The sequence below is a fragment of the Taudactylus pleione genome, unplaced genomic scaffold, assembly GCF_031769625.1.
Source record: "Taudactylus pleione unplaced genomic scaffold, aTauple2 ptg000105l, whole genome shotgun sequence".
In the NCBI taxonomy this organism is placed as follows: domain Eukaryota; kingdom Metazoa; phylum Chordata; class Amphibia; order Anura; family Myobatrachidae; genus Taudactylus; species Taudactylus pleione.
This window is the reverse complement of record NW_028284507.1, coordinates 12,347,280-12,372,974: the sequence shown is the minus strand read 5'-3', so window position 1 is coordinate 12,372,974 and position 25,695 is coordinate 12,347,280. Positions and strand designations below refer to the sequence as shown.

At 44.5% G+C, this 25,695-nt stretch overlaps 1 protein-coding gene across 1 annotated transcript in view; it reads left to right on the top strand.

The window, feature by feature from the left end:
* Positions 1-25,695, top strand: part of LOC148525579 (disintegrin and metalloproteinase domain-containing protein 9-like) — an 87,612-nt gene that overhangs the window by 38,163 nt on the left and 23,754 nt on the right. The window contains exons 10-14 of the mRNA XM_088470853.1: positions 698-870; positions 1,379-1,460; positions 1,563-1,699; positions 16,802-16,973; positions 23,951-24,043. Coding sequence (XP_088326979.1) covers positions 698-870; positions 1,379-1,460; positions 1,563-1,699; positions 16,802-16,973; positions 23,951-24,043 — 657 coding nt within the window. The remainder of the gene's footprint in view (positions 1-697; positions 871-1,378; positions 1,461-1,562; positions 1,700-16,801; positions 16,974-23,950; positions 24,044-25,695) is intronic.

The window sequence follows — 25,695 nt, the reverse complement described above, 5'->3', positions numbered from 1 at the left end:
AGGTTCCCCAAAAAATTCCAGCCAAGGACCATCCCCAGGGCATCACACGAAAAGGGGAAAAAAGGTGATAGTGAAGTGTAAAGAATAGATGTGTAAAGATAAATCAATAAGTGTTAATGAAATAAGAAAGAATTAAAATGATATGGGATAGTAGTTTCTTGGCAAAAAAAAAATGAAGTACTAGTGAAAACAAGGGAAAGGATTTCAGCTGGTTATGGGCCAAAATAGCTTTAGGAATAATTGCTGTTTTTTTTTTATTTTTTTAAATGATTGAAGTTTCATTGCTGGGGCCTTCAAAATAGGTTCTTGGTCTCCATATAGAAACATAGGAGCCAGAGTTCCTTGGATGGAATTAGAACTGTTTTTACCAGGTTTAGTAAAAAAAAACTCCAGTCTGTAAAAGAGAAAAATAAAAATTTTAACTGCTTAGTGGTCTATTCATCCACCTCGCCATGGGGGGATACTTACCACCAGAGAATTCAGCATTGCTCCAGTGCGGAGACAGCTTCTCCGATAAGCAGCTGTCCCTGTGATTAGTAACACTGCTATGGGAGTAGCAGCATTATATACCTCCCCCCATGGTCAGATTTTGCACATGTGTGCAAAGCCGCTAGGGAGGCAGTGAGGAAGTGGCGTTGGGATGTGTGAGCTTGACTAACCTTTATCACCATTTACTGTCTTCTTCTTCCTTCTTCAGGTCTTCAAGCCCCGGAACTCACAGATTGTTTTGGTGGGTATAGAAATCTGGTCCAGTGGGAATCTTATTAGTACGGAGAGAGAAAGCGCTGAGGATGTCCTTTCAGATTTCCTGGAGTGGAAGAAGAAATTCTTGGATAATCGAGTTAATTATGATGTTGTAGGATTATCTTTGTAAGATTATTATTATAAAATTGCTATATTGTTATGACTGGAGCTAACTGGTTTCTTTATCATGAAAATAATAACATTGAGGGGGCTATTTACTAAAGTAGCATGGTTGCAGCAATTTAACATCCTTTTATCACTGAAGTACCTGAGTGATACTGAGCTGGGTCAGCAAAACTGTTACTTAAGGGTTATTTATCACTCTGGGGTCCCCACTTTGCTCTACTGAGTATGCCCAGCCCAGGGGCCCAACACATAAGTGGAACTGGAAGCTATATACCAAAAGAAATATATACATATACCTCCTGCTGCATTAGCATTTTATATGGACAGAATTGCACAGCCACTTGTGTGAGCCTCTGCAATTCCATCCATCTCTGAATCACGCCCTTTGTTACACATTAAAGATTGCAATTTAATTCATGTATTGAAATCTCATGTATAATAAGACTTCCTAGTGTACTGTTTATTTTGTGGCCTAGTAATATTCTTTTGGTTTATGGTTCCATTTTAGAAGAGAGAGTACAATTTCCTCATCAGGACTGACACACTTAGGAGGAGCCTGTAATCCAAATAATTCAGCATTCATTTCTGTGGTAGGAAACATTATGCTGTATATTCGTGTTCTGTTCTGTTCAATGGACCTTTTCATGACTACATCTCACAACTGACGATATGATTTTGTATTTTTTTTACAGATGAACCGAGAAAAACTGGTGCTAAGTTCTGCTCTCTTTGTACATGAGTTGGGCCATATTCTGGGAATGAAACACGATACATTAGGATGTGGCTGCCGATCAGGGAAAGTACCCTGCACCATGGTGGAAGAAGGCTTGTAAGTTGTACGTTTACAGACTATGGGGTACATTTAAGCAGTGCTTATCAAAGCTGACGCAACTTTGCCGGCTTTAAAAAGCACTGCCTAGCAAAGTTGCTGGATTTAAAGGGGCAATAATATTAAATACAAAACCAGGTATGTTTTGTATTTAATATTATTTTCCCTTTAAATCCAGTGGCCAAAACCACCAAAGACATTTGCGGCTTTGAAAAGCGCTGCTTAGTAACTTTACCTCTATATGTTCCAATGAAACTTTTGGATATCAGCATCATCTCTTCATGTGCTCATTCTGTTTGAAATGTAGGTATTATACATAATTTACATTTTTAAAAAACCCTGTAAAACGTGCGGTTGCACATAGAAGCATTGTGCATATTGTACCAATTGTAACGTTCTGCAGTATTTCGCTCCCATACTCTTCGGTGGTAGTGTTTGGGTGTTCAATAAGGGTCTCCCACCCGCAAATCAGGGTAACACAAGTAAATGGTTCTTTAATGTCAGCAATAATGGAGAACAATATAACAAACAGTCTAGCTCAGGCATGTCAAACTTGAGGCCCAAATAAAAAATTTCTGCGACCCGGCAGTGTTGGCCCAAATACATATATTTTGCGCCAAGACCCTGCCTGTGTTTACAGTATTTGAAAAAAACTCGGGTCTCTGAAGTGATCAGAGACTAAAGAAGCCACTGATCACTTCAGAGGCCAGCATTCCCAGTGATGCAGTGCTTGGGTGACATCATGACAACACCCGCGATGAGAGCAGCCTGCCCCTGCTGGATATAGTTAGATCCAGTCAGCAGCAGCGTCTACACAGGAGCACTGATGGCGTGGACTTGAGCAGTGGCCAGCGTGAAGAGGTAAGTACTGCACCGGGGAGTGTGGCCTGTTCTACACTGGGAGGGGGCACAGCATAAGGGGCATTACTGGGGGCACAACATAAGGGGTACTGCTAGGGGCATTACTGGGGAATTACAGAGGGCACAACATTAGGGGCATTACTGGGGGCACAACATAAGGGGCATTACTGGAGGCACTGCATAAGGGGCACTACTGGGGGCACTGCATAGGTGGGCACTACTGGGGGCATTAATGGGAACACAACATAACGGGGCATTACTAGGGACACAACATAAGGGGCAAAACTGGGGGCACTGCATAAGGGGCATTACTGGGGGCACTACTAGGGGAGTTACTAGGGGCACTGCATAAGGGGCACTACTGCCAGCACTGCATAAGGGGCTCTAATACAGGTGACATTGCATAATGGGCTATAATACAGGGGGCATTGCATAATTGGCACACCTTCAGGGGGCATTGCATAAGGGACTCTAATACAAGGGGGCATTGAATATGGGGCACTACTACCGAGGGCACTGCATTGTTTTTTATTAACAATAAACCTTTCAAAAATACATATAAGACTTTTTTTTTCTTGTGGCCCACATACTCTTAGACCTTGAATATTTGGCCCAGTTGGTATTTTGAGTTTGACATGCCTGGTCTAGCCCCTGGCAGGGCTCTAACTCACTTCTTGAGCCCTCTCTATCACATGAGCAGCTAGTATATATAACAGATTAGACACAGTCATGTAGTCCTTTCAGGCCTCTTGCCTGACATACAGATGTGTTGTCACAGATGTAGAGATTTGAGGCTGTGTTCCTGGGCTGGGTCCAGGATCAGGATTGGTGCACACTGGAAACCACTAGGTTGAATGGAATTTCTGCGTATAGGTTTGGGTACTGGGTTAGTCCGGTGAGGAACTGGACTCCAAGGGTATATGTTGGAGGTCGGCTGAATACCGGGTAGGATCGGTGGATAACTGGACTCCAAGGGTATATATCGGAGGTCGGCTGGATACCGGGTAGGACCAGTGGATAACTGAACTCCAAGGGTATATGTTGGAGGTTGGCTGGATACCGGGTAGGAGCGGTGGGTAACTGGACTCCAAGTAATGGAGGATGGCTGGAAACCGGTTAGGACCGTTGGGTAACTGGACTCCAGGTAATGGAGGACGGCTGAAAACCGGTTAGGACCGGTGGGTACTTGACTCCAAGTAATGGAGGATGGCTGGAAACACTCAGTGGTAGCTAACTGGAGAATGAGCAAACACTTGAGAAGCACAGTAAGAAGCTCACACCTCAAGTACTGTTGCACTGGCAATCTGTTACTGCAGTATGAATCCCTTTATAGAGGCTGCAGGAAGCTGATTGGTTGAGAACAGTTTAGGAGCAGTTTCATTGGAGGAGGTGTCACATGGGCAAATCCAAGATGGCCGTGCCCATCTTCCCCGGAGAGCGGCTCCTAGACTTCGTGGAGTGCCAGCCCCGTCACAGCGGGGAGTGTGCAGGCACCGGTGTGCAGAGGTGAGATCAGCGGGACCTGACTGAGCCGCCACAGGACAGTGTGGGAGCCGGTGAGCACAGCGAGGTAGCGCTCACAGAGGTAAGTGCTGAGGTCTGGTTCTGAGGTCTCTTAGGCGGGCTGTGACAGTACATCCTTTTCCATGAGTGGCCACTGGACACTTCCTTGGTTTATGAGGAAACTTCATATGAAATGCCTTGACTAGGCAAGGAGCATGAACCACGGAAGAGTTTATCCAAATTCCTTCCTCCGGACCATATCCTTTCCAATCAATGAGGTATTGGAGATGATTATAATGACATTGTTAGTCTAGTATTTTTTAAACTTCGAATTCTTCTCCTCGTTGAGTTTGTACACTAGAAGCTTTGGGAAGAACCTTCTGGAATCTGTTTAGGATCAGTGGCTTCAGAAGAGAAATATGAAAGGAATTGGGAATACGAATAAATGGTGGTAACTTTAACTTGTAGGCAACTGGATTTAGAACTCTGATTATCGGAAATGGACCAATGTAAGGTGGAGCCAGTTTCATTGAGGGATCTCGGAGTCTGAGATTTTGAGTGGAGAGCCAGACCATATCTCCAGATTGAAAGCTTGGGACAGTCCGTCTTTTGCGATCAGTGAATCTCTTGTATCAGGCCGAGGCTTTGGTTATGGCGGAATTAACTATTTTCCAAATGTTAGCGAACTGTTGGAGAGATACCTTGGCAGCGGGCACATCAGGAAGTGGGAGTAGAGGGAACTCTGGAACTCGGGGGTGATAACCAAACACCGTGAAAAAAAGAGTTGATTATGTAGAAGTATGATAGTGATTGTTGTGGGCAAAGTCAGCCCATGGCAGAAGCTCCATCCAGTCATCTTGAGAAGAAGAGATGAAGGTGCGAAGGAACAATTCCAGGTCTTGGTTGACCCTTTTGGTCTGCCCATTGTTTTGGGGATGGTATGCAGTGGAAAATTTTAGTTTCACCCAGAGGGCCGAACAAAGTCCTCCAAAACTTTGCCACGAACTGCACCCCTCTGTCAGAGATGATTTCTTGGGGTAGACCATGTAATCTGAATATCTCTCTTATGAAGAATTGAGCAAGTAACAGTGTAGAGGGTAGTCCAGAGAGGGGTACAAAATGGGCCATCTTAGAGAATTTGGGCCTGATTCAGACCCGGTCGCTATGAGGGTATGCTCGCATGATGCATATGCAAATATTTGAAAGTGACGCGGCAGGGTGCGACCGCTAGCCAAGGCATAAGCACGCCCATCATACCTGTACAAGCATTCACTTTGTGTATGCAGACTCCCTTTAGCGTATGCTGAGACGCCCACTGCCCCACCTATCTTCTGGAAGTTTATGAAAACATCAACCATTATCGGATGTGAACGCAGTGCTTGTGGTAGCTTTTTTTTTACCGCAAGCATTGCGAGGAAAACTGAGGAAAAATGGCTGGTGACGTGTACTATGACGCTGCCTGTTAATTATGCACACCTCTAAAACAGTGTTGAAACACTCGGGCACGCCTGCGTTCGCATCTCCAACCACCCGTTTTTACTGGACTGCCCCTGTCACCACCCACAAATGGCCTCTCCTGTCACTCACTCTGCTGGGCTGGTTTTGCTGGGCAAGCGAGGGATCTGTGATCGCACAGTGTAGTTCGCACATGCGCAATGCATACGCATGCGCAGATTAGCAACCATTGGCAATTGCAAACAGACTGCAGATACCGTCCGGGTCTGAATCAGGCCCTCTGTCCACTATAACCCAGATTGTATTGTCACCCCGAGAAGGGGGGAGGTCAGTGATGAAGTCCATTGACAAGTGCATCCATGGTTGCAAGGGAATGGCAAGTGGTTTAAGTTGCCCAGATGGGGCCTGACAGGGCACTTTGCGTTGAGCACACTTGACACATGAAGAAACATAGGACTTTCATTGAGGGCCACCAATAAGAATGCTGGACAAACTCAAGAGTCGTGTCCAGAGAAATAAGAAGCATGAGCCCACTGTAGTAGCTTCTTGAAAAGATTAGGAGCAACAAAAGTTTTCCCAACAGGAGGCATTGTGGACAAATTAGTAGTAGCGAAAGAATTTGGGTCCAGGATCGGATGAGACAGTTCCATGGGTTGATCAGAACTGCTTTCCATAGAGCAGGAGAGAGCATTGACTTTGCAATTCTGTGTTCCAGGACGATAAGAGAGCTTAAAGTTGAACGTGGAAAAGAACATTGCCCATCTGGCTTGCCCGTGATTCAAACAATTAGCAGACTTTAGATATAATAAATTCTTGTGGTCTGTGTAAATGGTGATTGGATATTGAGCACCAGCCAACAGATATCGCCATTCTTCGAGTGCCAATTTTATGGCGAGCAATTCCTGATCACCAATTGAGTAGTTCCTCTCTGCTGGCAGGAATTTTCAAGGGTAAAACTCACAGGGATGAAGCCCCTCATCTTCAAATCGTTGGGAGAGAACAGCTCCAACACCGTCTGAAGAGGCATCCACTTCCAGGATGAATGGTCATGTCAAATCCGGCTGTTTCAAGACGGGGGCAGAGATGAATGCCTGTTTAAGAAGTTGGAAGGCGGAAGTTGCTTCTGTGGACCATTTGGTTGGATCCGCCCCTTTGCAGGTAAGGATTGTAATAGGTGCTACCAAGGTGGAAAATCCTCTTACAAATTTGCGGTAATAGTTGGCGAAACCTAAGAACCGCTGTATAGTTTAGAGATGATGGAGGGGACCAATCCAGAATGGCCTGCAACTTTGAGGGATCCATTTGAAGGCCTGTTTCTGATATTATGTAGCCTAGGAATGGTACATTAGAGACTTCAAACAGATATTTCTCCAGTTTACAGAAAAGTTGATTGGAGCGCAACCTCAGAAGGACGTCCTTTACCTGAACTCGATGACTCTCCAGATCTTGAGAGAAAATCAAGAGTCATCCAGGTAGACGACCAAACAGTTGTAGAGGAGATCCCGGAAAATTTAATTTACAAATAATTGGAACACGGCCGAAGCATTACAAAGACCAAAGGGCATGACCAGGTATTCGTAATGCCCATCTCTGGTGTTGAAGGCAGTTTTCCATTAATCTCCAGCACGTATACGAATCAGGTTATAAGCCCCTCTTAAATCAAGCTTGGCAAAAATGATGGCTCCTTTGACTCTGTCAAATATGTTCGTTTATAAGAGGAAGTGGGTAATGGTTCTTGATTGTAATGTCATTGAGCCCTCGGTAATCGATACATGGCCGGAGGCCTCCATCTTTCTTTTTTCCAAAGAAAAATCCAGCTCCAGCTGGAGACGTGGAAGGTCGAATGAAGCCTTTACTTAAATTTTCCTGAATGTACTCCAATATGACTTGAGTCTCGGGTAAGCATAACGGATACGTTCGACCCCTGGGGGGAACTTTCCCTGGAATCAGGTCTATGGGACAATCACAAACCCGATGGGGAGGCAATGTATCTGCATTCTGTTTGCTAAAGACATCTTGGAAATTGAGGTAGGGTGTTGGCAAACACTCAGGAGCTTGTGGGACCGAAGATCGAAGAGGTACTACCCAATGGAGGCAATTCTTAAAACAATTAGAACTCCAGGACGTTATCTGCGGTTGACCAGTCGATTTGTGGAGAATGCTTTTGTAGCCAGGGTAGGCCAAGGACTAGAGAATGAGAGGCTTTGGGAATCACTAGGAAGGACAGTTCCTCGGAGTTGAGTACTCCAATGGTAAGCTTAAGTGGCATAGTGCGATGAGTGATGGTTCCACTTAAAATGTGACTACCATCGATGGCAGTTAAAGTGATGGCTCGAGGTAGTGCTTCAACGGAGATTTGATGTTTATGGACAAAACCCGTAGTCACAAAATTTCCTGCAGCTCCGGAATCCAGCAGAGCTAGTACAGCTTTGGAACCTTGAGAAAGCTTCAACTGAGCCTGGATGGTGGAATCAGATTTCCTAGGTGAGACAATGGCAACTCCTAACTTAACCTCTCTGTCATAAGTTAGGAGGAGGCTGTCACAGGCGAAGGATTGAGAGGCTGTGTTCCCGGGCTGGGTCTTGTATCTATTTCGCTAGATCCAGATGCTCTCTGAAGGAGACTGGGTTTAATGAAATTCCTACGCATGAAAAGAGTACTTGATTAAATTGATAGCCGAGAGAATGTAGAAGAATGATTGGTCAACCGGTTTGGACCGGGAGATGACTGGACTCCAGATGATTGGAGGATGGCTTGTTCACCGGTTAAGACCGGGAGGTGATTGGACTCCAAGGGATTGGAGGACGACTGGTTCACCAGTTAGGACCGGGAGGTGACTGGACTCCAGATAATTGGAGGACGGCTGGATACACACAGAAGTATAAATAATGCAGAATCAGCAGATACGCTGGTGAAGCACAGTGAGGAGGTACACTAGATAAACTAAGAGATTTGTTGCACTGGCAACTTGCTAGTGGGACAGGAGGTCCCTTTACACAAGCTGCTGGACGATGAGTGGCCGGATTTCAGAGGGAGAGCTACTCCATTGGTGGAGGCGGCATCACATGCCTGGGTCCAACATGGCTGCACCCATCTACTCAGTGGGACACTGGAGCCGCCACTGCAGGAGGACAGCTGATACCAGTGGAGATCAGTGGAGGAAAAGAGGATGCCGACGGAGCCAGCCAGAGGGCACGAAGCCGCTGCAGCACCATGCAGGCGCCGAGGGAGAGCACCCGCAGAGGTAAGTAGTGGGGTCTGATTCTGGGGTCTCTGTGACAGCGTGTGACAGTACCGCCTTTTCCATGAGTGGCCTCTGGACACTTTATTGCTTTTTGAGGAAATTTTGAATGCAATGTTCTGATTAGGTGAGTGTAACTCGGAGTCTGAGATTACGAGTGGAGAGCCAAACCATATCTCCAGTTTGAAAACTTGGAACAGCCCATCTCTTGCGATCGGCGAATCTCTTATACCGAACCAAGGCTTTGGTCATGGCGGAATGCACCTTCTTCCATATGTCAGAGAATTGTTGGAGAGATACCTTGGCAGCGGGCACATCCAGGCTTGGGAGTAGGGAAAATTCTGGAACTCGAGGATGATGACCGAACACCGCGAAAAAAGGAGTAGATTTAGTAGAAGTGTGATAATGATTGTTATGGGCGAACTCGGCCCACGGGAGTAGCTCAATCCAGTCATTTTGAGAGAAGGAGATGAAGGTGCGAAGAAATTGTTCCAGGTCCTGATTGACCCTCTCAGTTTGCCCATTGGTTTGAGTATGATATGCAGTGGAGTATTTTAATTTCATCCGTAGAGCCGAGCATAGAGATCACCAAAACTTTGCCACTAATTGCACCCCTCTGTCGGAAATAATCTCTCGGGGAAGACAATGTAATCTGAAAATCTCCTTTATGAAGGATTGAGCAAGTAATGGTGCAGATGGAAGTCCAGTAAGGGGTACAAAATGGGCCATCTTAGAGAACCTGTCCACGATAACCGAAATCGTATTATGACCCCGGGAAGGAGGGAGGTCAGTGATGAAGTCCATTGACAAGTGCATCCATGGTTGCAAGGGAATGGTTAAGGGTTGGAGCTGCCCAGGTGGAGCCTGACGGGGCACTTTGTGTTGAGCACATTTGACACATGAGGAGACATAGGACCTTACGTCCGCTTTCATTGAGGGCCACCAATACGAACACTGGACGAACTCAAGGGTTTTGTCCATTCCTAAATGTCCACAAAAATACGAAGCATGAGCCCACTGTAGTAATTTCTTGAGGAGATTAGGAGCAACGAAAGTTTTCCCAACAGGAGGCATCGACGATAGGTTGGTAGAAGCGAAGGTAGCTGGATCGAGAATTCAATGAGACTGTCCCATGGGTGGATCAGAATCACTCGCCATGGAGTGAGAGAGTGCATCGGCTTTGCAGTTTTGTGATCCAGAATGCCCATCTGGCTTGCCGAGGGTTTAAGCAATTTGCACACTTAAGATATAGCAAATCGTATTATGACCCCGGGAAGGAGGGAGGTCAGTGATGAAGTCCATTGACAAGTGCATCCATGGTTGCAAGGGAATGGTTAAGGGTTGGAGCTGCCCAGGTGGAGCCTGACGGGGCACTTTGTGTTGAGCACATTTGACACATGAGGAGACATAGGACCTTATGTCCGCTTTCATTGAGGGCCACCAATACGAACGCTGGACGAACTCAAGGGTTTTGTCCATTCCTAAATGTCCAGAAAAATACGAAGCATGAGCCCACTGTAGTAATTTCTTGTGGAGATTAGGAGCAACGAAAGTTTTCCCAACAGGAGGCATCGACGATAGGTTGGTAGAAGCGAAGGTAGCTGGATCGAGAATTCAATGAGACTGTCCCATGGGTGGATCAGAATCACTCGCCATGGAGCGAGAGAGTGCATCGGCTTTGCAGTTTTGTGATCCAGAATGCCCATCTGGCTTGCCGAGGGTTTAAGCAATTTGCAGACTTAAGATATAGCAAATTCTTGTGGTCTGTATAAATGGTGAAGGGGTATTGGGCCACCTCTAGGAGATATCACCAGTCTTCGAGCACCAGTTTTATGGTGAGCAGCTCTTGGTCACCGATAGAGTAGATCCTCTCTGCTGGCAAGAACTTCCAGGAAAAGAACCCGCAGGTTTGAAGTTTCTCATCTTCAAATCGTTGGGAGAGAACTGCACCGACACCTTCAGAGGAGGCACCCACTTCCAGGATGAATGGTCGAGTAGAATCCAGTTGCTTTAAGAAGGGAGTAGAGATGAACGCTTGTTTAAGGAGTTGAAAGGCGGAACTAGCTTTGACAGACCATTTAGTTGGATTTGCACCTTTGCAGGTGACAGCTGTGATAGGTTCTACCAACGTTGAAAAACCCTTCACAAACTTGCGGTAACAAGTTGGCGAAGCCTAAGAACCGCTGTATGGATTTCAAAGATGAAGGAAGAGACCAATCATGAATGGCTAGTAGTTTTGAGGGATCCATTTGAAGACCTGTTCCAGAGATGATGTACCCCAAGAATTATACACTTGAGAATTCAAATAGACATTTCTCCAGCTTGCAGAAAAGTTGGTTGGAGCGTAATCATAGAAGGACCTCTTTCACCTGATCTCGATGGCTCTTAAAATCTTGAGAAAAAAATCAAGATGTCGTCCAAGTAGATGACCACATACTTGTATAGAAGATCTCAGAAAATTTAGTTGACGAAGAATTGAAAGACAACTGGGGCATTGCAGAGGCCGAAGGGCATAACGAGATATTCGTAATGCCCATCTCTGGAGTTGAAGGCTGTTTTCCATTCATCTCCAGGGCGTATACGGATTAGATTATAGGCTCCTCTTAAATCAAGCTTGGTGACATCTGTGGCTCCTTTGACCCTGCCAAACAATTCGGTTATGAGGGGAAGAGGGTAGCGATTCTTGATAGTTATGTCGTTAAGACCTCGGTAGTCGATACATGGGCGTAACCCACCATCTTTCTTTTTTACAAAGAAAAATCCAGCCCCAGCTGGAGACATGGAATGTCGAATGAAGCCTTTACTTAAGTTTTCCTTGATATACTCTGACATGGTTTGATTCTCAGGAAGAGATAGAGGATATGTCCGTCCTCTGGGAGGATTCTTCCCAGGGATCAGCTCTATGGGACAATCCCAGTCACGATGGGGAGGCAATAAATCCACGTTCTGTTTACTGAAGATGTCTAGGAACTCTAAATAAGACTTGGGCAGGCCTGCAGGACCCTGTAGGGCAGAGGATCGAACAGGTACTACCCGATGAAGGCAGCTCTTGAAACAATCAGAACTCCAGGAAGTTATCTGCATAGTTGACCAATCAATTTGTGGAGAATGTCTCTGTAGCCAGGGTAACCCAAGAACTAGAGAATGAGAGGCTTTGGGAATCACTAGGAAGGACAATTCTTCAAAATGGAGCACCCCGATGGTAAGTTTAAGAGGCATAGTACGATGAGTGACGTGGAAAAGAAAAGTGTAAAGGAAACACCGAGCGCAGGTGTCAGCAGCAGTGTGGAAATCAACTTAATGAAGGTGTTCCCGTGCCTTCTAATAGATAACGTGACAATAGAAATAAAGCGGTTTCATACACTTGCGCTAAAATATAGTTAACATCCCCAAATTCAGTTGGTATGTTTTCAAATATCCTGGAATAACTCCCTTATAGGACACCAGTCCATAGAAAACATGAAAGAAGAGGGAAATGTATAGTGAAGTACAGTTTTAATATACAAACAACAATGAATAAATTAAACAGATCATGGGGGAATCCTCTAGTGGCTGTAAAGGAGGCAATTACCAGGTGAAGGTGAGAACTGGCAACGGACAGTTCTTAGGAGCATGAGATGTAAATATCACTGTGTAGAGTCCGGACACTGCACATGATGCTCTGCTACAGTCACCGGGTGTTGAGACCTCTAGATGCCACCTGATGTCCCCCATACCGATGTGTGTCGACCCCCGTTCTGGGGTCTTTTTCAAGGTAAGATCCAAAAGCTGCAGCGGGGTTAGATAATAACGCCTGAATGCTATCCAAGCAAGATGACATATCCTGAATTAATTGAATAAGTTGTATTTGTGAAGTCTCCTGTCTTTCCAGACAAGATAGAACATTCCGAAAAAAATCCACTCCAGAACCTTGACCACTTGCCGAGTCCATCGGGCCAGTGCAAACTGTCACAGGTGAAGGATTGAGAGGCTGTGTTCCCGGGCTGGGTCTTATATCTGGTTCGCTAGATCTGGATGCTCTCCAAAGGAGACTGGGTTTAATGAAATTCCTATGCATGAAAAGAGTACTTGATTAAATTGATAGTCGAGAGAATGTAGAAGAACTATTGGTCCACCGGTTAGGACCGGGAGATGACTGGACTCCAGATAATTGGAGGACGGCTGGTTCACCGGTTGGGACCGGGAGGTGACTGGACTCCAGATAACTGGAGGACGGCTGGTTCACCGGTTAGGACTGGGAGGTGACTGGACTCCAGATAATTGGAGGACGGCTGGTTCACTGGTTAGGACCGGGAGGTGACTGGACTCAAGGGGATTGGAGGATGGCTGGTTCCACCGGTTAGGACCGGGAGTGACTGGACTTCAGATAATTGGAGGATGGCTGGTTCACCCATTAGGACCAGGAGGTGACTCCACTCCAGATAATTGGAGGACGGCTGGATACACACAGAAGTATAAATACTGCAGAATTAGCAGATACGCTGGTGAAGCACAGTGAGTTGGCTCACTAGATAAACTAAGAGACTTGTTGCACTGACAACTTGCTAGTGGGACAGGAGGTCCCTTTATACAAGCTGCTGGACACTCTGGCCGGATTTCAGAGGGAGAGCTACTCAATTGGTGGAGGCGGCATCACATGACTGGGACTAAGAAGGCTGCATCCGTCTACTCCGTGGGATGCTGGAGCCGCTGCGCCAGGAGGACAGCTGATACCAGCGGAGAAAAAGAGGACACTGACGGAGCCAGCCAGAGGGGACGGAGCTGCTGCAGCACCGTGCGGGCGCCGAGGGAGAGCATCCGCAGAGGTAAGTAGTGGGGTCTGATTCTGGGGTCTCTGTGATGGTGTGTGACAGAGGCGTTTCCCCGACGAATGGGGCAAGATCTAACTAGATGTTGGGACGAACCACAATACATACAAAGATTCTCTGTCTTTTCAGCCGTTCCTCGGCCGATAAGCGAGAACGGTTGACATGCATGGGTTCTTCACCCATGGGAGGAGAATGTAATCGAGGGACCGAATGTGTTTTTCCACGATCGAATCTGCCTCTCTCCAGGGCACGCTCCCTGTGATGTAGGTCCACCTTGTTGCAGAGAAAGATCAGATCATCCAACTTGGGCGGAAGATCACGGTAGGCCAGATCATTTTTGAGTCTCTCAGAGAGACCACTCCAGAAAGCAGCGATGAGAGCGTCTTCATTCCAATTAAGCTCTGAAGCCAAGGTCCGGAACTGAACGACATATTGACCGACAGTCTTGCTGTCCTGATGAAGATGTACAATATCTGTTGAGGCGGAGGGGGTTCTTCCTGGTTCATCGAAAATCCTGTGAAATGTGGAGACGAGTTAGAAAGTAAAGGATCCGACTTCTCTCAGAGGGGTGAGGCCCAATTGAGTGCTTGTCCAGAGAGCAGAGAGATTATGTAGGCTACTCGGGTTCTGGCAGTTGGGAAATTGGCAGGTTTAAGCTCTAAATGAATCTCACACTGATTTAGGAACCCTCTGCAAAGTTTGGGGTTGCCATCAAACTTGCTCGGGGGTGCGAGTTGAAGACGGGGAGTAGGTGGTGCCGGAGGGGGAATCAGCACAGAAAGCAGAAGCAGCAGCCTGAGCATTAACTGGGGCAGGCTGTGACAGGAGAGCCTGAATGCTGTCCAAACGAGACAACGTGTCCTGAATAAACTGCATCAGTTGAATCTGAACATCAGAACATCTTGAGATTAATCTACTCCAGATCCCTGACCACTTGCCGAGTCCATCGGGCCAGTGCAAACTGTCACAGATGTAGAGATTTGAGGCTGTGTTCCCGGACTGGGTTCTGGTTCAGGATTGGTAGACTCAACTGCACACTGGAAACGACTAGGTTGAACGTAATTTCTGCGCATAGGTTTGTGTACTTGGTTGGTCCGGTTATGGAATTGGACTCCAAGGGTATGTGTTGGAGGATGGCTGGATACTGGGTAGGATCGGTGGGTAACTGGACTCCAAGGGTATATATTGGAGGTTGGCTGGATACTGGGTAGGTCCGGTGGGTAACTGGACTCCCGGTAATGGAGGACGGCTGGAAACCGTTGGGTAACTGGACTCCAGGTAATGGAGGATGGCTGGAAACCAGTTAGGACCGGTGGGTACTGGACTCCAAGTAATGGAGGATGGCTGGAAACACTCAGTGGTAGCTAACTGAAGAATCTGCAAACACTTGAGAAGCACAGTAAGAAGCTCACAGCGCAAGGCTATGAGTCCTGTTGCACTGGCAATCTGTTATTGCAGAGGAATCCCTTTATAGAGGCTGCAGGAAGCTGATTGGCCAAGAACAGTGTAGGAGCAGTTTCATTTGAGGAGGCGTCACATGGGCAAATCCAAGATGGCCACGCCCGTCTTCCCTGGAGAGCGGCTGCCGGACTTCGTGGAATGCCAGCCCCGTCACAGCAGGGAGCGTGCAGGCACCAGTGTGCAGAGGTGAGATCAGCGGGACAGTACAGCATGGGAGCCAGTGAGCACAGCGAGTCAGCGCTCGCAGAGGTAAGTGCCGGGGGTCTGGTTCTGAGGTCTCTTAGGCGGGCTCTTTGGTCCGTATGCTTAATATTTGGCGTGAGGTGTGTGTCCGCAAGCAGATACGCGCTCTGAATTCACACCCGCACCTCCATAGGAATGCATGGTGCAATTGCAGTGCGCTGCATAGCATACCGTAGTGTATGCTGTTGCAAGTAATCGTGTGGCGCAGTGCGTGCGCACGTTTGTAGCGCAATCGGCAAAGATGTAGCAGGACACATCTTTACAAAAGCCTCACTGGCCTCTCTTCTTCAGCTCCTCTGCTGAGAGTCTATTAAAGTATAACAGTGCTTTTGGAACAAATTGTCTGTCTTCCAATTGGTCCTGCAGCTTTTCTGCCTCTTGCAGGTATGGCTTCTCCAGCTTCTGGCCTGACTGCCTCAGCCCCATCTGTGCTGTATCCTTAGGGCAGCCCATATGTGTGGCCACATCACTTTTTAAACTTGTGTTGGAGGGTCCCACCATCACAGCACAGAATCAGTGGTTCACCAGCCCCACCTAGCCTCATTCTAACATACAATATTAATCTGGACCCTGGACAATAGTCAATATATAGGCTTCCACCGAGTGGTGGCACCAAGGTGCTGCAGGCTCCCCCTCAGTGACAGGAGCCGGGTGCTGCACTGCACCCCCCCCCCAATTGATAAGTTTAACCAAGGGTCGGGGACCGGGTTGGGTCCAAGAGGCTACACCCCTTTTCGGAGGTGCCGCGCTTGGCATCCCTCCCCGCACCGGGTGTCACCGCGGGATGCCACTGGCTTCCACTTCTCCGTTCTACCTTCACCAACTATACACTTCCAAACAGTAACTAGTATAGGTCATGCTGCATGGCTATAAGTTGGCTTACTCTCTATTCTTATTGTACCTCCATGCAGAATTTACTACAGCTTCATCCAGAGGTATAGGGACCATAACTGCTTGCTTGACTCTATTATGGTCTATTACATGGTCATTTCTGTAAATGGTTATTTTATCAGCACCATATAAATCAGGAATTGTGCTGCACCCCTGTAGTCCTTTTATGATGTTTTCTAGTGAAAAGCGGTTCAGTTTTACTCGGTTATGTTCGGATCTAAAAAACGGCATTATATAGGCTACCCGGCTGTCAGTTGTTTTGGATAGCCAATAAGATAAATCCAAACTAATCTGATCATGCACTAATTTGGCGAAACAAACAGAGACAAAACCAAACTGCTCATCTCTACTGTTTTCCCATTTATGAAGCTCCATCTGAGCATTTGGATTTTCTGAATCAGTTACTTCTTTTTGAAGACAAAAGCCAGCGTCACCCCTTCTCTGGATGTTGTTGCAGACCGGAAGTCCCCCATGTGCTGGGGTTGTTTTCTTCTGATTTTATGTTTCTGTCATTGACTGTTAGATGCCAATGATAAATTGGTGCTAGTATGACCAGTAAACCCATCATTTGTTTTTTATCCATAAATATATATCTGTGTGTGTGGTTATATAGTAATTGTGTTTCAATTTTTTCACCAGGTTTTCAACTACTTTAAGCGACTGCAGTGTGGAAGACATGGAAGCATTCTATGCCAGCGACAAAGCTTCTTGTCTGTGGAATTCTCCCACCTCTGACATAGCCTCTGCGGAGGCAAAGTGCGGTAACAAGGTGTTAGAGCTATGGGAAGAGTGCGACTGTGGTTCTCTAGAGGTTGGTACCGTTATTATTGCTGTGACAGGAAATATTGCATGCTTATGCATACAGTAATATTACATCCCTGTGTTGTCAATAAAATATTGATTATATATATATATATATATATATAAGTACCCACATTAATTAAACACAATTCCGCTCACCTGTCAGGTCAACAGCAGTGAACTCCCATCGTAGCTACCAGAACAGCGTGCAGTCGCGGTACACGTGGTCCACCTCTGATGATGTTAGCCGGTCACACCAGCCCACCATCATCAGCCTCCACGTGACCAAACAGCCGCACCACCTGACCGGCGCGCACGAGGTATCCCCTCCACGAATCACAGGCCCGTGTGTGTGCGCCATCACAGCAGTCAGCCACCAATCAGATCAGTAGTGACTGCGTGACTAGGCAACCACACCGCTAGTCAAGTGGCCGTGTCAGGGCATAATATCACCATGGTGACCCGAGTGTAAACATACTCTAAAAAACAGCGTATTACTGACACCACTTATTCTATAACTAACCATAAATAACAACACTCTGTGTCTATCCACTGCATCCCAGTGCATTAAGAGGCATGGTATCTCAAAACAGCCCAACCAAGGAAAGGCCATATAGGGAACCAGGTCACACAATGCACAAATTGGGTCAATACAATAAATAACATCAATACACAAATGGAGTCATGTGTCAATAGAAAATAGACATACAGACATATAACATTAAATACATGTGAAAGAAGACATAAATATTCTTAAGCAAAAGACAATATCAATATTTTATATCCAAAAAATTGGGTCCATATATGCAAACACAGTGCCAATCACCATTATAAATACGATGTAAACAACAACTCCTCATTAAGACCATCAGGTACCATTGTTTTGAGAAGGTAAATCCACCGACATTCTTGTTTAAGAAGCAACTTATTTCTGTCACCACCACGACGTAGTGGTGGAACATGATCCAGGGGCATAAAGACAAAGTCATTGATGTTATGTCCATGTTGGGCAAAATGTCTAGCCACAGGTGGAGTACTTGGATCCACAATGGTTATCGCCTTTTTAATCGACGACCTATGCATCGCAATTCTTTCCTTGACCATACGTATGGTCTTGCCCACGTACAATTTTTTGCAAGGGCACATGATCAGGTAGGTCACAAATTTGGTCTCACAGGTCATCCTATACCTCAAAGGGTACGTTACTCCTAGTGTGGGGTGTATGAAAACATCTCCTGTCTTCATGAATCTACAATTCACACAACTTCCACACTTAAAAGCACCCGGTCGTAAACTCAACCAATTAGCATTAGAGACCAATCTGGGGCTAATATCCGAGTATGTGATCCTTTCCTTCAGATTCTTGCTGCGCTTATAGCAAAATAGTGGAACATGTTCACAGCATTTTTTCATTATAGGATCAGTCTGTATGATATGCCAATATTTGAGAATAATTTTCCTCACTGCCCCTGACGTAATGGAGAAAGTGCTAGCAAAAGCCAATCGCTCAGCATCCCCTGCATGATCATGTGGCATCAGTAAATCTCTGCGATCCAATTGTAGGCAATGTTCTATTGCTTCACGGACCTCATCGCGTCCATAGCCTCGTTCAATAAAGTTTTGTCCCATGCGTTCAAGAGCCCCTGGTAATTTTTTCAATTCAGAGGTAATGCGTGTAACTCTCATAAGTTGCGAAAGAGGTAGTCCCTTCTTTAACGGTTTTGGATGGAAACTTGTGGCCAAAAGCAATGTGTTCTTGTCAGTGGGTTTTTTGTAGATATCAGTCGTGAACTTGCCCTCACTAATACCTATCAAAACATCTAAAAATTCAATATTGTTGGCAGTATGTTTGCATGTAAACCGAATGGAACCCGGCTTAGTATTAAGTCTCTCAACAAATTCATAGAGAGCCAATTCACCACCTGTCCACAGTATAAATAGATCGTCTATAAACCGAACATAAAAGGGTATAAACTTCGAAAAATCAGGATCAGCCATAATATGTATTTTTTCAAAATCATACATAAATACATTGGCATAAGATGGGGCCATATTAGACCCCATTGCCGTGCCTCTCAACTGTAAATAAAAAGAATTATTAAACAAAAAAATATTTTTATGTAAAATAATCCCTATCAAAAGCAACAAAAACTCAACTGGTGGACCCATATACTGTGGACAGGTCTCAATGGCTCCCCGAACAGATTGGATTCCTTCATCATGTTCGATATTAGTGTATAAACTGGTGACATCTAGTGTCACCAGTATACAGTCAACAGGTGGTGGACCAAAGTTGATCAATTTAGTCAAAAAGTCTGATGTGTTCTTTATATAATACGGAGTACTCTGAACTAAGGGCTGGAGATGATAGTCAACATATTGTGATAACGGTTTTCTCAGTGACCCCATCGGGGAGATGATAGGTCTCCCAGGAGGCTGAGCCAACCGTTTATGAACTTTTGGCAAAATGTAAAAGAGAGGAATTTTAGGATAATCTTGAGTCAAAAAATTAGCTGTAGATTCATCCAACCAATTATTCGATTTTCCCAATAATATTATAGAATCAATCTCTTTTTTATAATTCTCTGTGGGATCAAATTTAAGTACTTTGTAACAGTTGGTATCTGTCAATTGTCTCAAACTCTCACTGATATAATCCGACCTGTCTAGTACTACAACACCCCCGCCTTTATCGGCGGGGCGAATGACTATATCTTTATTTCCTCGCAAAGATTTTATCGCTGAGATTTCGTCATTAGACAAATTGGAATGATGGACCCTAGCTTTTTGTAAAATCGGAATAGTATCTTTTCTAACCAAACGCATAAATGTCTCAATAGACGTGTTGGTGGAAGGTGGATCAAAGGTACTTGGTTCTTTGAAAGGGATTTTATTGTATGTATCACTACCCTTCTTAGCAAAGTAGTCCTTTAGTCGCAACTGTCTATGAAATCTATACAGCTCTGTCTCAAAATTGAAGATTTTTTGTTTATGCGTCTGTACAAAAGACAGGCCCCTAGATAAAACACTAGATTCAGAATCAGTGAGGGTATGTTTCAATAAATTAAAAATGACTATTTCCGAGCTCCTTTGTTCCTTCCCTTTGGATTTTTTATGCCGGACACCCCCTCTCCTACAGGGTTTTTTAGGTCTCTGTCCGGGGCCCTGCTGCGTGTTAAGGCCTTTTCGCCTAAAAAAGAATCTTTACGGCTGCTATCTGAGTCACTAAGTGACGTATGCGAATCTAAATCCGTGTACTGCCTATCAGCTCTCTTCCTAAAGCCCTGTCCAGTCTTCCAAGGACATCTGGCTGATTGTGTCATTAACCAGGGATAAACTCTCTGTTCCCTATAATCTTCTTTAACTTTTCTGTACTTGATTTTTTTAAAACACAATAAATCACTTCTAAATGCGTTAATTGAATCTTCTAATTTAGTTAACCAGTCCACACTATTATCCACCTTGAGCGACACCATTCCACCTGTTTCACAAACGTCAATTTCTTTTTTGACACATTCGATATCGGAATTGACTTGCTGAATCACCAGTAATATTAGGTCAAAACTACACTGATTTAGAATTAGGCACCATTGCCTGCAGAACTCCTTATTATTGCGCCCAAGTGTAGGTTGATTTCTGATACGAAAACCTCTGGATATTAAACCATCTTTATGGTATTGGGACAGTGTCAGCCCATGGAGCTCTAATTCCACGAGCCTTTTACGCAATTTAATTAAATCTGCATGAATTTCTGCAGGACTATCTATATCAAAAGCTAATTGCTCAGTGTTAGCAAACAGTATTTTAGACACATCTTTGTCCTGAAATCTTTTAGTGCCAGTAATGTCACCGATATCAAACTCCATAACAGACAAACAAATCGTGACGAACTATACATAAAAATAGTAAAAACAGTACAAATAACAAAAATAGCAAAATTGTATTAAATGATGTGTGGTGAAATTTTGATCCAAAAACAGGAATAGCATTACAAAAGAGAGAAAATCGCACTACACTACAATATCCAAATGTAGGTGCAAGGCCAATCCATAAATATCCATATCCATCCACTGTTCAACGCTCCAATAGGGGCTCAAGCAGAGATGAGGCCAGCACTCTTTCTCCAAAACATCATGTTTAATAATGGTAGTCTATATAGATACAATGCATGGCAGCATGTGTGGCAATCACTTCAGCATATCATACATTACTTGAACCAAATAGGTCAGCATAACTGGGGTCCCAAGTCATTCCCAGTGCCTGATCCCAACAGCTGTTTCGGTTAGTACCGTCATCAGGGGCTCTTGAACGCATGGGACAAAACTTTATTGAACGAGGCTATGGACGCGATGAGGTCCGTGAAGCAATAGAACATTGCCTACAATTGGATCGCAGAGATTTACTGATGCCACATGATCATGCAGGGGATGCTGAGCGATTGGCTTTTGCTAGCACTTTCTCCATTACGTCAGGGGCAGTGAGGAAAATTATTCTCAAATATTGGCATATCATACAGACTGATCCTATAATGAAAAAATGCTGTGAACATGTTCCACTATTTTGCTATAAGCGCAGCAAGAATCTGAAGGAAAGGATCACATACTCGGATATTAGCCCCAGATTGGTCTCTAATGCTAATTGGTTGAGTTTACGACCGGGTGCTTTTAAGTGTGGAAGTTGTGTGAATTGTAGATTCATGAAGACAGGAGATGTTTTCATACACCCCACACTAGGAGTAACGTACCCTTTGAGGTATAGGATGACCTGTGAGACCAAATTTGTGACCTACCTGATCATGTGCCCTTGCAAAAAATTGTACGTGGGCAAGACCATACGTATGGTCAAGGAAAGAATTGCGATGCATAGGTCGTCGATTAAAAAGGCGATAACCATTGTGGATCCAAGTACTCCACCTGTGGCTAGACATTTTGCCCAACATGGACATAACATCAATGACTTTGTCTTTATGCCCCTGGATCATGTTCCACCACTACGTCGTGGTGGTGACAGAAATAAGTTGCTTCTTAAACAAGAATGTCGGTGGATTTACCTTCTCAAAACAATGGTACCTGATGGTCTTAATGAGGAGTTGTTGTTTACATCGTATTTATAATGGTGATTGGCACTGTGTTTGCATATATGGACCCAATTTTTTGGATATAAAATATTGATATTGTCTTTTGCTTAAGAATATTTATGTCTTCTTTCACATGTATTTAATGTTATATGTCTGTATGTCTATTTTCTATTGACACATGACTCCATTTGTGTATTGATGTTATTTATTGTATTGACCCAATTTGTGCATTGTGTGACCTGGTTCCCTATATGGCCTTTCCTTGGTTGGGCTGTTTTGAGATACCATGCCTCTTAATGCACTGGGATGCAGTGGATAGACACAGAGTGTTGTTATTTATGGTTAGTTATAGAATAAGTGGTGTCAGTAATACGCTGTTTTTTAGAGTATGTTTACACTCGGGTCACCATGGTGATATTATGCCCTGACACGGCCACTTGACTAGCGGTGTGGTTGCCTAGTCACGCAGTCGCTACTGGTCTGATTGGTGGCTGACTGCTGTGATGGCGCACACACGCGGGCCTGTGATTCGTGGAGGGGATACCTCGTGCGCGACGGTCAGGTGGTGCGGCTGTTTGGTCACGTGGAGGCTGATGACGGTGGGCTGGTGTGACTGGCTAACGTCATCAGAGGTGGACCACGTGTACCGCGACTGCATGCTGTTCTGGTGGCTACGATGGGAGTTCACTGCTGTTGACCTGACAGGTGAGCGGAATTGTGTTTAATTAATGTGGGTACTTATAGGCTGCATATGTACTTTAAGTTTGACTTTTCCCCTGACGACGGTACTAACCAAAACAGCTGTTGGGATCAGGCACTGGGAATGACTTGGGACCCCAGTTATGCTGACCTATTTGGTTCAAGTAATGTATGATATGCTAAAGTGATTGCCACACATGCTGCCATGCATTTTATCTATATAGACTACCATTATTAAACATGATGTTTTGGAGAAAGAGTGCTGGCCTCATCTCTGCTCGAGCCCCTATTGGAGCGTTGAACAGTGGATGGATATGGATATTTATGGATTGGCCTTGCACCTACATTTGGATATTGTAGTGTAGTGCGATTTTCTCTCTTTTGTATATATATATATATATATATATATATATATATATATGCAGTGGAAGCAATATCTTAACAGTTATAAGTATGCATAAGCTTCATAGGCTTTAGCCCCTTTTTGCCTGTGTTGTCTATTTGCCACCTATTGTGGTCACAAGTTATGAAATCTAAACTTCAGTATGCAATAAACACTCAAGCTTGTTTTGGCCACATGCCATATACACAGAACATCAAGACTTTGGAAAGGATGGGAGAAAATAATTTACAGCTTTACAAGCCCAGGAAATATCTTTGAAAAAGTACCATAGCTCTGCAAATTCACCACTAGGAGTCATTAGGTTGGTCTCAATCAGGGCCATAGCTAGAGCAGTGCAGCCAGTGCCATGGCACAAGGCACTGCAGGGCAGGGGGCGCTGTTTGGGCATGTCAATTTTCTGTCTATTATCATTCTCACTTGTAGCTTCCTCTTATTTTATCCCCAGCATTTCCTGACCTCCCCTATTTCTTTCCTGGCCCTTCCCCTTGAGGCCATTCCCCTTTTTTGGGTGCGTTATGTCCTTATTTGAAAAATGGGGGGATGCCAATGCTCTTTCTGGCACAGGGCACCAAAAAGTCTAGTTACGCCTCTGGGCTCAATTATTCTGGCCGTAAATCCAGAGATACACTATGGAATCATTTGGCGCACGTCAAAACCAAAAGAAAATGTATAACTACCAAGGGTCCACATTATTTTAAATAGTGAACTACTCAATGAGTACCTCTAATCTAATGGAAGCCAGAATGAGGGAGATCTTCCCCCAGCTGTATTTAATTAATAACGCAATCATTATTGTTCCTTGTTGCAGGAATGTAAGACTAATTTATGTTGTAACCCACTGACTTGTAAACTGAGAGAGAATGTTACATGTTTATCAGGACCTTGCTGCCACAACTGTAAGGTAAGGATGTAAAATTGAGATGGGAACTTAAACTAGGTAAATAATATTATTAACCAACACAGCCATGTATGTGAGAATCTCTCATCTCCTTTCTTCTATTTAACTTGTATCAAAATATTGTAAAAATGATTGTTACCACTCCGTCTTCCCTTTTTGTGAATGTCCCAACACCTCTGTTTTCACTAACATTATTCAGATGTTGCTCACTGCCAAGTGACATATTTCTGTGACAGCTCATCCCACATCCCAAGAAATCTAGCTCAAAAATGGTAGGGTGCTCTGTACAACACTTAGCCACACCAAAACACTAATCCTAAGTACCTAGTGCAGTATAAGCGAGCTACAATACCGAATTAAGGAAAAAATACACAATCTAGGATAATTAGACAGGTCTGATACTAGTGACCGGCGCCATGCATTATTTTGCTTCATTTGTGACTTTATACCAATTCCTTTGCTACAAAATACTAATCCTAAACTATAATGTACTAAACAATTAGAATTATAGAATTGAGTTTGCGTAGTGTGATGCGTTTTCTTTCAATCAATTTGCTTACCAATGTGCTTGACAGTTTTTTATTCTCCAATCCTCAAACAAGGCAATTGAATTCAATTAAACAGTTTATAGCAATATTATACAATACAATACATTAATACATTTCAGAAAAAACAATATAATGGACACTTTTCTGAGAATGAAAGTAACTCTCTGGACCGAGTAATATTTATTAAACAGGAACGCAGGATACTTGATCCACCTATGGGAGCAATGGGTTAAACACAAAAGAGCATACAAGATCACCTTCTTCTGCAATAATTGGAACCCAAATGACACAATTGATTACTTTCAGGTGCACCTGAACCTCTAATGCACTAACCTCTTTGTTCTATCTCTGCATGCCAGTGTTAACTGTATCAGTTTGATATGAGTATACCGTTGCCCGGGATGATGTGTAGCTTAAGTAGAGAAGAAGTCTATAGATCCTCAGACAATACAAAGTCCTGCGATGCTATAGATGAGGTGTAATAAATTGTAGCAGCCTTTCCTGGCTAAGTTCCCTGTAAATGGGTTGTGAGAAACTGGTAACTCCACTCGCTGTTAATGCTGTAATGAACGTACGGTGCCCTTCTGAGCTATAGATAAATTCTTTGCTAACTATGCCAAGGATAGATGCTTTTTCTTTAATTTTGCAGTCACAGGGTTAATTATGCCTGCTGAGATGACCTTACGGTTCTCTCCCTGCCCAACTGACCTGATGTTAGCTGAAAGTGTTCTGCTAATTCTCCTTCTGGCTTTATTCACAGTTAGGTAAACTACAGTTCACGTTATAACAGCTGTAACTGCTGGGTTTATAAGATATCCTGCTTAAGAGTCACAAGAATCTATTGCCTCGCATCTAAACCTCTCCTAAGCTGACAGGGCGAGAGTTAACTGGCAGTTTGACTGGTACTTCACTATGATGCATGTACTGAGCAGTTCATATAGCGTTAAAGTGCCAGTGTATAAAGATTTGACAGACTTGTACTGTTGGCTGTACTCCACAGCTGAGGTAACTAGCTGACAGGGCGAGAGTTAACTGGAAGTTTGACTGATACTTCACTATGATGCATGTACTGAGCAGTTCATATAGTGTTAAAGTGCCAGTGTATAA